Source organism: Macrosteles quadrilineatus, unplaced genomic scaffold, assembly GCF_028750875.1.
Source record: "Macrosteles quadrilineatus isolate MER2022 unplaced genomic scaffold, UCM_ALF_1.0 Scaffold_7__1_contigs__length_78375512, whole genome shotgun sequence".
Taxonomy (NCBI): domain Eukaryota; kingdom Metazoa; phylum Arthropoda; class Insecta; order Hemiptera; family Cicadellidae; genus Macrosteles; species Macrosteles quadrilineatus.
Genome location: NW_026542600.1, coordinates 61,511,153 through 61,524,994, shown reverse-complemented (window position 1 = coordinate 61,524,994; position 13,842 = coordinate 61,511,153). Strand labels below are relative to the sequence as shown.

Genomic DNA, 13,842 nt, shown 5'->3' with positions numbered 1-13,842 from the left:
ACACGAAAATGACATTACCTACTCAAATCCATATACAGGTAATTGAGAAATCGCTGTATTAAGCTTAAAAGCATGGTTATTTTTGAAAAAAAAATATTTCTTTGGGAAGCTAATTTTTAGACTTGGAACATTTTATATGCATCATCACACATCATTTACTTTGCACTGACACCATAAAATTTTTGTCACACTGAGTACCAATAACCCTGTAGTTTACAACATTTCATCCTCTAAAAACATCTAAGAACTTATTGAGCAACTTATTCATACTGTATTTGGGTTGAGTCTAAGAATAAATGTATCTTTAACACGGACTTATTTGAATATAAATTAAATAGGTCGACAGAAATTTTTGCAGGTTTTAATGTTTTCTGTGATGGTTGGTATTGTACATGTTCCTAATGTATATACTTTTGCAGATGTCCTAATATGGGCGGAAGTGGAGGGCTGATAGCGGCCGCCGTGTGTCTGGGGTGGTGTCTACTCATCTCCGCCTCCTCGCCTACTGCTGACATGTGAGTACCCTTACAACTCCAAAGAGTATTATGTAACTTTAATATGGCCATTTTACCAGGCATGTATTTGAATAATCAATGATGTTTATTAAGGATATTTATCTGAATTAATCGACAGGAATATTTAATTATTCTAAGTGTTCTGTGGACACATACACACGCACAGCAAGGACCGCCTAAGACAAAACGCGTTACAATTAACCGCAGAAACACAGAACCTTAGTAAACTTGACTTCTAGGTTCTAGCAGTTTCGGGTACAGCTTTTAACAGTTTTCGTTGAGTTTAAATATTATTGATAATCTTAAATGACAGTTTTATTATGTTATACTTGTGTTTGATATTATCCTTCGGAGCTCATAGGGCGCAAACAAGTGATTTTAGGGCGTTCGACCCACTTATTTGGCAAATAGTTCAATCTTTTTTGTTTATATTCTTATTTTAATCTCTTAGCAAAGCAAACATGATATCATGTCACGACGAAAAATGAAATATAAAACACGGAAAATACTAAACACAGAAATAAATATTTAAGAGCGTACACCAAAAAACTCAAAAAGAGGTCAAAAGCTTCAAAATCAGAGAGAGTCAAATTTTAACTATTTTAAGGCGAGACAATGAAAAACTCCACAATAATTCACATAAACAGATTTTTGTAATGTTTTATAATTTTAGGTCTAATAATTATGATGCCAACATTTTCTTTATATCGATAAATATATTACAAGTTTAGGACTGTGTATTTATTTTATATTTGTTGTGCAACTTGAGCATTTAAGAGTGTTTTAAGATGCTAACTACTTGACATGGATAGTCTATTGGATGGACTGGCGGAGAATGAAATTTAAAAGAATGCAATAGTAATCGATCTTCCACTACTTCTTGTTCTACTTCTTGAACTTGAATCTCGTCTTAAGTTTGTGCTAGATCTGTTTGTTTGTGATTTATTGTCGTCGTAATTTCCATCATGATTCAAAGCATCGATTCCTTAATTTAGCTTACAGATTTGTAATCGTATATGGTATATACAGATGTGTTTATGTACAGGGTGTCCCACGGAGAGTTTGCTTTTTTATTAATATTAATAGACATATGGAACACGCTACAATAAAATTCACAGTTATAGTAAATAAATACGTACAAAAATACCCTCAAGTCTCATTTGGTTCTAATTAATTAGAACAGAATCTGTAAAATAATAACAAAATCATGCAAAAAATTTGTTGGCATGATTAAAAAAGTCTATAACCACTTTTGTGCGTCAGCTTGAAGGGAGGTTTATGATTTAGACTCATTTCATTTATGATTCAACTCTATCCTATCTCTTCAATGACTTTAATTTTGTTCTCTTGTAACATTGCAACAAATTAGCAATGGATTAGAAAAGGGTTTGAAAATTAAAATACTTAAACAAAAATGCACCATTATTTTGATGTTTTGCCATTTTGTTCCGAATGGTTGGAACCAAGAAGAAATCGAGGGTTTACATATGCGTTTGACGTATAGTTGAGGAGTTTCAAGTAGGAGAATGTTCAACGCGTCTCAAAAATAGCAATCGATTCAATAATAGCGACCTTTTTGTGAGCCACCCTGTAATTAAATTATTATCTGTATAAACTATTTTAACATTAATTATTCAATTGAGTATAATCGATAGTATCTTTTGAAAATTCATTATCCCTACCTTGTGTTCATTACTCACTTTATATTTTCTAGGCCCTATCTTCTTAAGATTTGTTACTTTTCCTCGTGGTTTAACTACATTACTAGAATATCACATGAAATTAAACAATTCTACATCGTGGTTATACATTATTACTAATTACAACAAAAACCTGTGACTAAACTTATACTAATCCGATACTTTAATTAACCATCCGTTCCATAATGCTTCATGAGTTTTCGTTCAATATTAGACTGATCAAGCCACGTGTAAATCCCTTTGATCTAGTTTATGATCGAACTAATCAGTGTGATGATATTACTGAGTAGATGATTGGTCACCTGTAATTAAAAGGGATTTACTCCGTGACACAGTAGTGCACTCTCGAGGCCATGTGTGGTCAAATTGATTCTGGGTATCAGAGTCAATAATGGAGGCTTTCAACACTGCTATTTTATATGGTCCTAGTGACAAAATGCAGTTCAAAGGCTTTTATGTAATGGTTTTTTCAATACGAAAAGTGGAAGAACTTAAAATAAAAATTTTTATTTAGCACACTATATGTGCTCGTATATGTAACAGTCAGAAGAATTACCCATAAGACATTTTGGTGTTTTTTTCCCATTCTGATCCGTTAAATCATCGTATATTTAATGTTGGTAATTTATATGGCACTTGGTCAAATCACAGACAAGGGAATAAGTTATCAGAATACGTTTCCCCTTACAGTTTATATATCGAAAGCTCAGTCAATCAAATTACAAAGTAAACATACGGTAGATGAATAACCATAATGCAGATTATATTACGATTGGTAAAAATACAATTATCAAGATCCAGGCCTAGTGTAGTTTCAGAATTTGGAATTCCATCCTCAGGTAAGAAATTTACTCAAACATAAAAAGATTAGTACACGAACCCAGCTAAAGCCGGAAAATAACTAAATATAAACCACACAACGAACCAACGGAGAATTCCTGCAATAAATATTAAAATTATGAATACATACCATTGCCAATAAAGCAAACATAAAAAGTTGGAACAAACAATACTTAAAACTATTGTTAATAAATGTACAAAAATGTGAACTTATACTCCAGTGCATTACTTATTTATTTATTTATTTATTTATTCATACCAACGGTCAAACCAATACATAAATATGACAAAAACTTTATAAGACTTAAGTTAAAAAAAGACAATTTTTGAAGCAATTTAAGCCAACTTGAAGTAATATTCAATTAATATTAAGTAAGTAATATTATTACAAGTATATCTGTATAACAAGTATGCTACTAATAGCGATACGTTTTTTCTACAAATTAATACATCGCAAAATTAGTTGAAAACAATTCATTATTGCTGTTTTATACTTGTACAGTTACTACAAAATAAACAGAGTTATATTTCAACTTGTTGAATGTATTTCACTAGTATTACGTTACATAGCTGGTTTACCGTTGATATCGTAGTGCCTTATGACGCACTCAACCTAAACAAAACCCAGTGTAATACGAGATTTGTAAGTGTCGTGTGGCGGTGGTGGTGGTGGCACAGAGGTTAATACTGCAATGTCACAACAGTCGGGGCTATCGTGCATATCAACAGCGCGCCATGCAAGCCTGCATAAACAGATTCAATTACATTTTCACTGAGACTCAGCCATGCTAGGTTCAATCCTGTATCGGATTACATTTTACCATTACGGTTTTAATGCATTTAACTGATTGTGTGCAGTGTATCGTAAACTTTGGTGATAGCAGCCAAGGTTAATCTTTAGGTAAAGTGACGTAATAATTGTATATTTCCCGCGATAAAGTTTTAGTAATATTACTATTTAAGAAGTATTATTTTCTACTTGTCCAAATTTAGACAGTAAGGTCAAGGTCACAGTATCATTTTTTCTAAATTCGTATGGAAGATAAAATAATGTCAGAGATCATTCATATGTATAATTAGAAACAAAAATTATGCAACGGTAAAATCATTATTCGGAAACGATCAAACAATTAAGTAAAGGCGATGATATAAAAGCAATAAATAAATCACATCTGATTCTTTTACTGAATAAAATATTTAAATTAATTCAAGAAATATAATTGCATTTTATCTATTTAACTTTGTCAATTCTCACATATCCATCACATTGATAGGCCTACTGTGATGCATATTATTCAAGAATAATATAAAAACTTGTACTCTGGTTTTTCTTATATGTTTTCAGATGCCCTAAATAGTAAAACATTCACCATGCATATTATTAAATAAATCATTGAGTTAAATTAATCAAATTCATGACTAGGATTTGTTTTAGTGTAAATATTCGTGGGACACAAATGTATATAGGCGTTATGTATCCTTAGTATAATCAGGATTGGACTATTGTAAGCTGGCATTTACCTAAATGGAGAAAAGGGTTCATTGAAAACATCAGGGACAGAACGATTTGTATTATTTTAGAACTCAAGCTTTGTATTATTTTTGTTTAGGTACCAGGGGACCGAGCAATTTTCGTTGGTGTTTAATTTGCTTTAGAGGTTTACAATATAAAGCATACATATTTTAAAATATACAACAGATATTGATTTTTATTAAAACTATAATAGTTATATAACACTATCTAAAATATGTAGAAAACTCATTTTATTAGGTCACTATGGAGAGGATAGTCGAGTCCCTTTTTCCCGGCTCACACGTTGCGCCCACTGCGGGATTTCGGAAGGGTGGCCGATGTCCCACTTTTCAGCCCTGAAGAGATGGAGGCGGCCTTCCTATCCCTGAAGAACAATAAGGCTGCTGGACCCGATGGGGTACCCGGCGAAGTCATCAAGAAGGTTTTGACTACCAACCCTCTTGATCCTTTTGAGCATATGTACAACGCCTGCCTAGTCGAAGGGGTTTCAGGATGGGGACATCAACGTTTGACGCTATTGAGGAGGTGAAGCAAGCCGTAATGAGAGCTGAGGATTTTAACCACTCTTGTAGGGTTGTGCTGCTCGTAACACTCGATGTGCGAAACGCATTTAATTCCGCGAGGTGGTGTGATATGCTGGATGCTCTGCAGAGCACCTTCCACGTTCCGGCATACCTCATGTGCATCAAAGAGGATTATCTCCGGTTCCGCCTCCTCATTAATGAAATTACGGAAGGCCCGCGGACGAAGAGTGACACTTCTGGTGCCACCTAAGGTTCCATACTCGGCACAGACCTCTAGAATTTCGCTTATGACAGCCATCTGAGGTCTGAAATGCCTGAGGAAACTGTTTTGGAGGGTACGTAGACGACGTCGCAGTTTTGCTAGCTGCACTTAGTGTTGAGCCGGCTCAGCTAAAGCTGAACCGATTTATGCGTACCATAAACGCATGGATGGCAGACCACGGTCTCTCGCTTGCTTTGAGATCGTGATTTTGACCAAAAAACTGATTGACACCATCAGTTATGTTGTTGTAGATTTGTGTTCCTGGTTGAGGGTGGGGGCCGTCGAGGCCCAAAACGTTCGTTCCGCCAATTACCTTGGGGTCATAGTGGACAGCAAGCTTAGCTGGCGGGATCAGATCTTCCGTACAGCAGACAAGGCCGCTAGGGTGGTTTCCTCTCTTAGCCGGTTGATGGCCAATGTCGGAGGGCCTCAGTCCAGTCGTAGAAGGCTGTTAATGTCTTCGGTCCAGTCCGTACTCTTGTACGGTGCGGAGGTATGGGCAGACGTTCTCAAGGAGGTATATAGGATGCGGCTCGCCCGAGTGCAGCGTCAGGCAGCACCTACGCCTACCAAACAGTGTCCGAGCCCGCAGTACTGGTGGTTGCTGGAGTCATGGCTACTGGCATGGCTATTTGACAGTCCATAAGACTAATGTTAAAAACAATAAAATGTTATTTTAAGTTTTAACGGAAAACTAATTTTTTCAGAACAGTGGGTACCATGGATATCGTTTTTAGCCTACAACTAAGATATTTCTAACATGTTAGGGAAATCGTAAGAGCAGTTTTTTTAAATAATTGTGTGCAAACTTTACTCATATTATAGTATAGATTTCATTCATTGCTCTTATCTGTAAATAATCCTCATTCTCAGTTGTTACTAACAACATGGGTCTTCAATTGGATAGCATAATTAATTAATAGACCAATAACATATGCAAGTAGGTCCACTTGGGAATCATATCCAAGGATCGTCGAGTATAACAACTATCCAGATAGTTTCCAATAAGGCCAATGTCGACGGGCAAATGCAAGGTTAAAAGACGCCACCAACCTCATAAAAATTACAATCAAAAAGTGTTTTAACGTTTCCTTGACTTCAAGAAATGTGTCACTTAAACGCGTATATTTAGTGCAGGTAGTTGTGATATTTACAAGGGTCGCTCGACTGATGATAAGTTAGAACTTCTAACAACCACTCACAACAAATAAGTGGAAGATATTTTTTCACTACAGATAGAGATTACTTTTTAATCGATAAACCTTATTAGGTCGAAAATAAAATATTATAATTGGCTAAAAGTTGTTCAGATCGATGCATCTGAAACACTGTTTGTAAATCATACTGTATCTTTTAATTTTAAATAAAACTTAATTTATAAAACTGCATTGTTTAAGATTAGCCCAACCTGCTATTAACTATATCATACTACCTGAATTTGAATACGTGCATATCTTCAGTCTATGTAATATTACAAATTGTTGGCATACAATTTACATAAATTACAGCAATAAAATGCTAAACGTAAAATGTAAACTTACCTAACGGCGAAACTATACATGAGGGTTGAATCTTCGACCACCTAAAATACTATAAACGGGGGTTTCTTTGTATTATTTGAATGAAAATATTAGCTTTTTGTTCAATAAATATATAAAACTTTAGCTACTTGAGTGCATGAAGGAATATTGATAAGTTTAAAAAGTTCCTTAAACACCTTTCGTTCTCTATATCCTTTATTGGAAATGTAAAATGGAAGTGAGGATTAGTGGCAATTTTCTATTTCTGTCAAAATGTGTGTATTTTTCATATACTACTAAAACATGTTTGCATTAGTGTTTTACATAAATAAGTTGTATGAAATACATAAAGTCTGTACGTAGTCATTATGTTAGATTAAGAAAATATTGATGAACTAGAACATAGAAATTACTGGTAGCTTGTTGACTTTACTTTTTGTTATGAATGTTTTTGTGTTTTATGAATTTTATGTTTTTGTAGATTTTAATAACAATTGTGAATTATATGATAATAGTTGAGCTACTTATGGTGCTGTAGAAGTTATCTTGCCTACTTGATTAAGCGATACTATCGTTGTATTGCACCTTGGTATAATCTCTAGATTCGCGACCGCGATCAAGTGGGATTATCGGGGGCTGTGGTTGGTGGTTAACGTCATCAATACCATTGTGGTAGCTGTCGGATGATTGGCTCCCCAAGGACTCTCTTTCATTGTTGACTTCCATTACAGCCAATTAGGTGCCGAGACAGACATTACCGTGTTAAATGTAGCAATAACTAGAACAAACAATTTCTCATAACTCTACATTAATTGTTTTTGAAAATCAACTACTAGTTAGTTTATAGTGTTGAAGTAAACGCTTTTGCCTCTTCTGTGAATTTTAGACTAAGTTATTAATTTCGTTTCACTTACAAAGTAATTTTATGTACTGATTATTGCTGGCTAAATGGTCTCCAAAATGCCGCTGACGAGTTAAACTTTTTAAAGATTGTATAAGCAATCTTTAGGCCAACCAATAGTAAAAAAATATAGGTAAAAGTCATATTTTTATTTGTAGTTCTTTTAACCTTCCAACGGTCAAATTGGTATTATACTTAATACATTACACCTTACATCAAATGAAATGAAATGAAATGAAATGCTTTATTTTCCATTAGGCATGAAATGCAATAGGCATCGTCAGAACAAATAACAATATACAATTTTCATAAAAACTAGAACTAAAATGCAAAAATCACACAGCAAACAAAACCAAAAACAAACCATGCACAAAACTACTGTCAAGACAAAACAAAACAATCTGTTACTTACGTACATAGGAAAAACTCTCTCACAGTCTCCTTGGGAATGTCGAAGAAATCGCTGGTTTTATAGAGTGGGAAAGCCAATAAAAGTGCCCGGAGATTGTTTTTGAATTTTCTGTTGGTTTGGTTCCAAGCCGTACAAGAAATGTGGTTAAGAACCCTTATGCTTAACTGACTGGAATTTCTTTTTGTTTTGCTTAACCTAACATAAGGTACATCAATATTGTTCTTATTTCTGGTATTGTACATATGATAATCACCCCTACGACTAAGTGACTGGAGATCATTTTTTACATGCACAACTGAAACAAAAACATACAAACTACATACAGTCATGATTTCCTCATTTACAAAGAGAGGTCTGCAAGGGGCATCATACTCAGCGTTTGCTAGGATTCTTACAGCTCTTTTTTGTATTAGCAATACCTCATTAATTTCAGCAGACCCACCCCAGAGTCTGAGTCCATACAAAAGAACTCCTTGAAAAAAGCTACATAGGCTTTTTTTAAACAGTTTTTATTTAGACAACTACTTAGACTTCTCAAAAGGAAGATAACTCTGGAAAGTTTACTGCAAACCAAGGTTATATGAGGGCTCCAAGTCAGTTTTGTATCAATGCAAATACCCAGGAGCTTAACAGAGGTCACATCTTGTTTAATGTTTTTCAGCGTAAAGACCAAAGATTGTGTTTTGGTTTCATTGAGAGACAAAAAGTTAGCATGGAACCAAACCGAGGCCTGTACAAGGGATTGCTCCATGAGTTCCTCAAGATTTTGAAAATTTTTTGAGCTATGAACCAGTGTAGTGTCATCTGCATAACAGACCACACCACCTTCAACATGACTGGGCAAATCATTCATCATTATTATAAATAGCAGAGGCCCGAGGACAGACCCCTGCGGAACACCATGGGCAACAGGACGAGACCGAGAGCACTGGCACTGGCCATTCACAACAACCAGCTGCTCACGTCCCCCCAAGTATGACCGGAGCAGTTGCAGTTCGACACCTCCGATTCCGTAATGATTTAACTTACAGAGCAGCACGTCATGATCCACAGTATCGAAAGCCTTACTGAGGTCACACAAGGTGGCCCCAGCAAAGCCACCCGACTCAAAGGAGTTCAAGACATGCTGAATCAGGCTGTCCACCGCATCCACAGTGGATAGACCGGCCCGGAAACCATACTGGGAGGCAGAGAACAACCCGTTGACTTCAAAATGTGAACACAACTGTGTTTTCAACAAGGACTCGAACACTTTAGACAGGATTGGAACAAGAGAGATAGGCCTGAAACTCCCGGGCTCGTCCCACACACCTTTCTTATAGACAGGCACGACCTTCGATTTCTTCAGGCAAGCTGGAAAAACACCTTGTAACACACAATGATTAAAACAATACGTTAAAGGCCAGGCAGTGGTAGTAATAATGCATTTTAAGAATTCACTAGAGATATTATGAACATCCTTACTCTTAGTATTTTTCATACTACGGACCACATTTATGACGTCATCACACCCCACTAGCCTCCATTTAAGTTGGGTCTGCACCTGGGGAGATTGGCTCATCAGCTGAAACTGCAGTAACCTCTGGAGTACCAAAGTCATCTCTTACCGCTTGGACAGAGACTAGGAAGAAGTTATTAAACGTATCCGGAGAAACGTTAGTCGACCTGGTAGTTAAGGGCTTGGTCTGGGAACGAAGTTCTGCTTAGCTGCCTGCAGTTCTAGTCTATACTCCTTTTTCAAGTTGTTATAAGTAGTCTTTGCTTGCTGTGTTCTTTTTACTTTATACACATCATAAGCCGTGATCACCCACTTTTTCTTTGCTAAGATTTCAGGGGTGATCCACTGAGAATTAGACTTCTTCTTTTGGCTTACTTGGGGTTTAACAACACACTTTACAGGAAAACAAAGGTTTAAAATATTTAAAAATGCATTAAAGAATGTATTAAAGTTTTTCTCAGCATCTGAGTACGTCAACAAATTGTGCCAGTTCACCCGGCTGAATTGCTCAGTAAAATCAAACACTCTTGCTTGAGTTAAGGGTGCAACAATAGTTTGTTTCTCTAATGGAGAGAAATTGTCTTCTTGAACCCTAGAAACAGCAAAAGATACAGGATCATGATCACTTACCGCCCAGGAAAGCACGTCAACTCCAAAGCGTCCATGACTCAAGTCTGTGGCTACATTATCTAAGCATGCATCATACCTAGTAGGTTGAAAATTTGTGCAATACAGGTTTAAAGATCTTAAAACATCACAAAACCGCACAGTCCTAGGATTTGCAAGGTCCAGCACATCAATGTTAAAATCACCTCCCACAATGAGGTTATACTTACTCCTTAAGTTTGCAAGGCTAAGGACAAGCATTTCCAAGGCAGAGATAAAAGCATCCATATTGCCAGCTGGAGGTCGGTAAACACCTACAACAAGCAGGCGCTACAAGTGCTACACATGCAAACTCATGATGCATTTCAAGGCAAAATTGTGTAACGTCAATAACCTTAACACTATTTAAGAGTTGATCAGACACATACAGCGCAACTCCACCTCCTTTATGATCTGAGCGACAAAAGGAACTAACAGGGGAAAAGCCTTTAATCCGCTTAACACCTAGACTAACTTCACTCAACCAATGTTCAGATAAGCAGATGAAGTCGTGTGGATTACTCACCAAAGCAACTTCAAGTTCATCAGATTTCTTGTCAAGGCTACGTATATTACAGAATAAGAGTTTGTGAGAATCACCAAAGGCCCCCGATTTTATTGGTTTTGATTCCCTAAAAAAGTCTTTGTGTTAGAACTAATAGGCCGTTTTGGAATAAATTGACTCACAAAGGTCCCTTTGGGCCAGAAGTCAGCCTTCCATACCTTATCGTAGTCACTGGATGAGACACCTACCTTAAAAGAGGCATACGAGGGATACCTCGTAGATAGTTTTTCACACACAACGTCTTCTATACCACCCTTTTTCATAAAGTCCGAAAAGGATTCAACATTAACATCTGGCTGTACTCTTGAGACAAATAGCCAGGATTTTTTCTCCACAACTTTTAAGGTTAGGCCATTTACAGTTTCAAGTGAAGTCTTTGTTCCTATCTTAGGCATAGGCTTATTACCAGCCTCTGTGAGTCCATTAACCTGTCGAGCTTTTTATTTAGCTGCGAGTTATCATCAACAACTCCTTTGACAAGATGTACTAAGTTTTCCACGATAGAATTTAAATTAAGAAACTCATCAATATTACAAATACGTTTCTGCAGTCGTTTTAGGTTAGAATCGCATGACTCACAAAACCGCTTGCAGCGATCTTCCAACTGACACAAGAAGTCATAATCATTTTTGTTTACATTTACACAGGCGATATGATACCATTTGCGGCAAAAACCGTCACAAAAAAGACCATTACTATTACTTTTTACTATTTTAAAGCAAGAGCCACAATTTGGATCACTGAGACCATCCGCCATGACACTACTCAACTACACTACTCCATTACATTTACAAAGATCAATAACATCTGAACTTTTTGATCATCAGTATCGTGTTTAAGGTCCTTTATAAAGACATTCTGAACAACTTAGAAATATATTTGTGTTAAGACGTTTATTTAGGTGCATATACGTCTCAAAGTCAAAAAATAAACGGTTAAAAACTTCCCGGATCGTTCTATACATTGAAAACTCCATAAATATATCAAGCTAGTTGTATCACAGGGTCGAATATGGATGCATTAACGCATACACACGATGTGCAGCGAAACACACTCAGGGCTGCCAATATAATCAAACACTACATAACCTTGTTCGAGCTACTATTGCCGTGCGATATAACTGATTACATCTGGTTGTGTTGATTAACCCAAATATACGATTAATTTAATGAGATTAATTAATACAGCTATTATAAATAAGTGGTTTAACAATGTATTGCATGGTAATCTATTAAGATAATATTTTGTTGTTGTATTCATGTCATTTGAGTTCAATAAAGGTATAAGCGGACCAAACTTGAAATCGTAAGGTGTTACCTGAGTTTTGTTGACAGTTTACTATTTTAGGCCCATTTTGCGGATTTGAACTTATATTTACGTATAAATTTCACAATTTTAAATTTAAATATAACTCAATAACTCATTTATTTAGCTAGATTAATAATAATCATGCATTAGCCAAGTAAAATTTACTTAAACTAACTATCAACCAACTTGTTACTATACAAAAATTATAATAATATGGATTTTCATGAATATATGAAAATATATGTCAAACAATCTTTAGTGGTACAAGATTTGAAATATCTTTAACACTCTCTTGTATAATTGTATAAACCTGTGTTTACATTAGTTCACTGTAATCATACATTTAAATGCAGTAGTAAGTGACGAAGTGGGTTAGAGAGAGTTTTGGCTTAATAAATATAGATATTCAACATAGATTTATGTAACTTCCACTCCATAGCCTAATCAAATGGCTAACTAAATACCGTGTATTTTAAAATGAATATCAAGGTTATAACGCTTTACACCTTTTATTGCATTAAACTTGCCGCTATAAATGGCAAATCAAAAGAAAAAGCAACTCAAGGAGTTTAAGCCTTCCAACGACACATAATAAAGAAAATCGATCCAGTAGAACTGTAGATTTAGTCGTACAAAGTCAAAAAATCTCCAACTCAGCATTTTTTCACCTCTACAAACTCGGAGGTCCCTTAACATTTTTGCAAATAACTTTAAAATGTAGAGGTAACTGACCAAAGTGGAAGGTAATATTCTGAAAGGAAATAAAACTTCCTACAAATTACGATTATGTATTTCTTGAAAATACTAAATAAAGGCAGCCAAAATTTGCCTCCAAACTAAAAAAAAAAATGTGGAAACCCCCGTTTCCAATGAAGACAATAGCCATAGTAAACTATCGTATTTACGTGTGCCGTGTAACGAATGGTGTTCACATTTATGTAGGATCTGTAAAACTCTTTGAGTTGCTTTTTAATTTGATGTATCATTTATACCAGTAAGTTAAGTAATAAAGGTTATACATTGTTAAAACCCCAATATTCATTTTAAAGCACCCGGATTATGTAAGTTGCTCTTGAATATTAAAAATAAAAATGTTACAATATAGTAGTTTACGCAACGATTGCGTAAAGATAGTGTTAACGACACGAGTAGAAAATTAAAGGTACGAGTAACCTCCAACCATTTTAAGGCATTTAAAGGTATTTTAAGGCGAGTGCCTTAAAAACTTCTACGAGTGTCGATAACAATATTTACGCGAGTTGCGTACACTACTTTACCTACGACATTGTTTTAATTACTAAAAATTGCTACTCATAACTTCTAAGAGAGGTTATGTTTTCGTTTATAATCTCTCATTGCCACTGACAGTGATGCAACGAAACATTGTACCAAATCCAAATTGCAAAACTCAACAATTGACCTGAACAGCTGATTAGTTGAAGTTCAAACCATTACAGTTCTACTTCTCTCTCAATTCTTGAACCTTATTGGTCCGTTATCCGTGTTGTTGAAACTACGCTGTGGTAATTCTGAGCAATTACTTGGTCAACCCCAATATTTTCATACTTTACTACGGTCATCAGGATGTTCTTAGAAAACAAGAAACATATAATTTAAG

The 13,842-nt window shown here is 35.5% G+C and overlaps 1 protein-coding gene across 5 annotated transcripts in view; it reads left to right on the top strand.

The window, feature by feature from the left end:
• LOC128997846 (glutamate-gated chloride channel-like) overlaps positions 1-13,842 on the top strand; it is a 323,407-nt gene that overhangs the window by 210,129 nt on the left and 99,436 nt on the right. For all 5 annotated transcript variants that reach the window (XM_054423605.1, XM_054423606.1, XM_054423604.1 and 2 more), the window contains exon 5: positions 420-515. In XM_054423605.1, coding sequence (XP_054279580.1) covers positions 430-515 — 86 coding nt within the window. In that variant the 5' untranslated portion in view covers positions 420-429. The remainder of the gene's footprint in view (positions 1-419; positions 516-13,842) is intronic.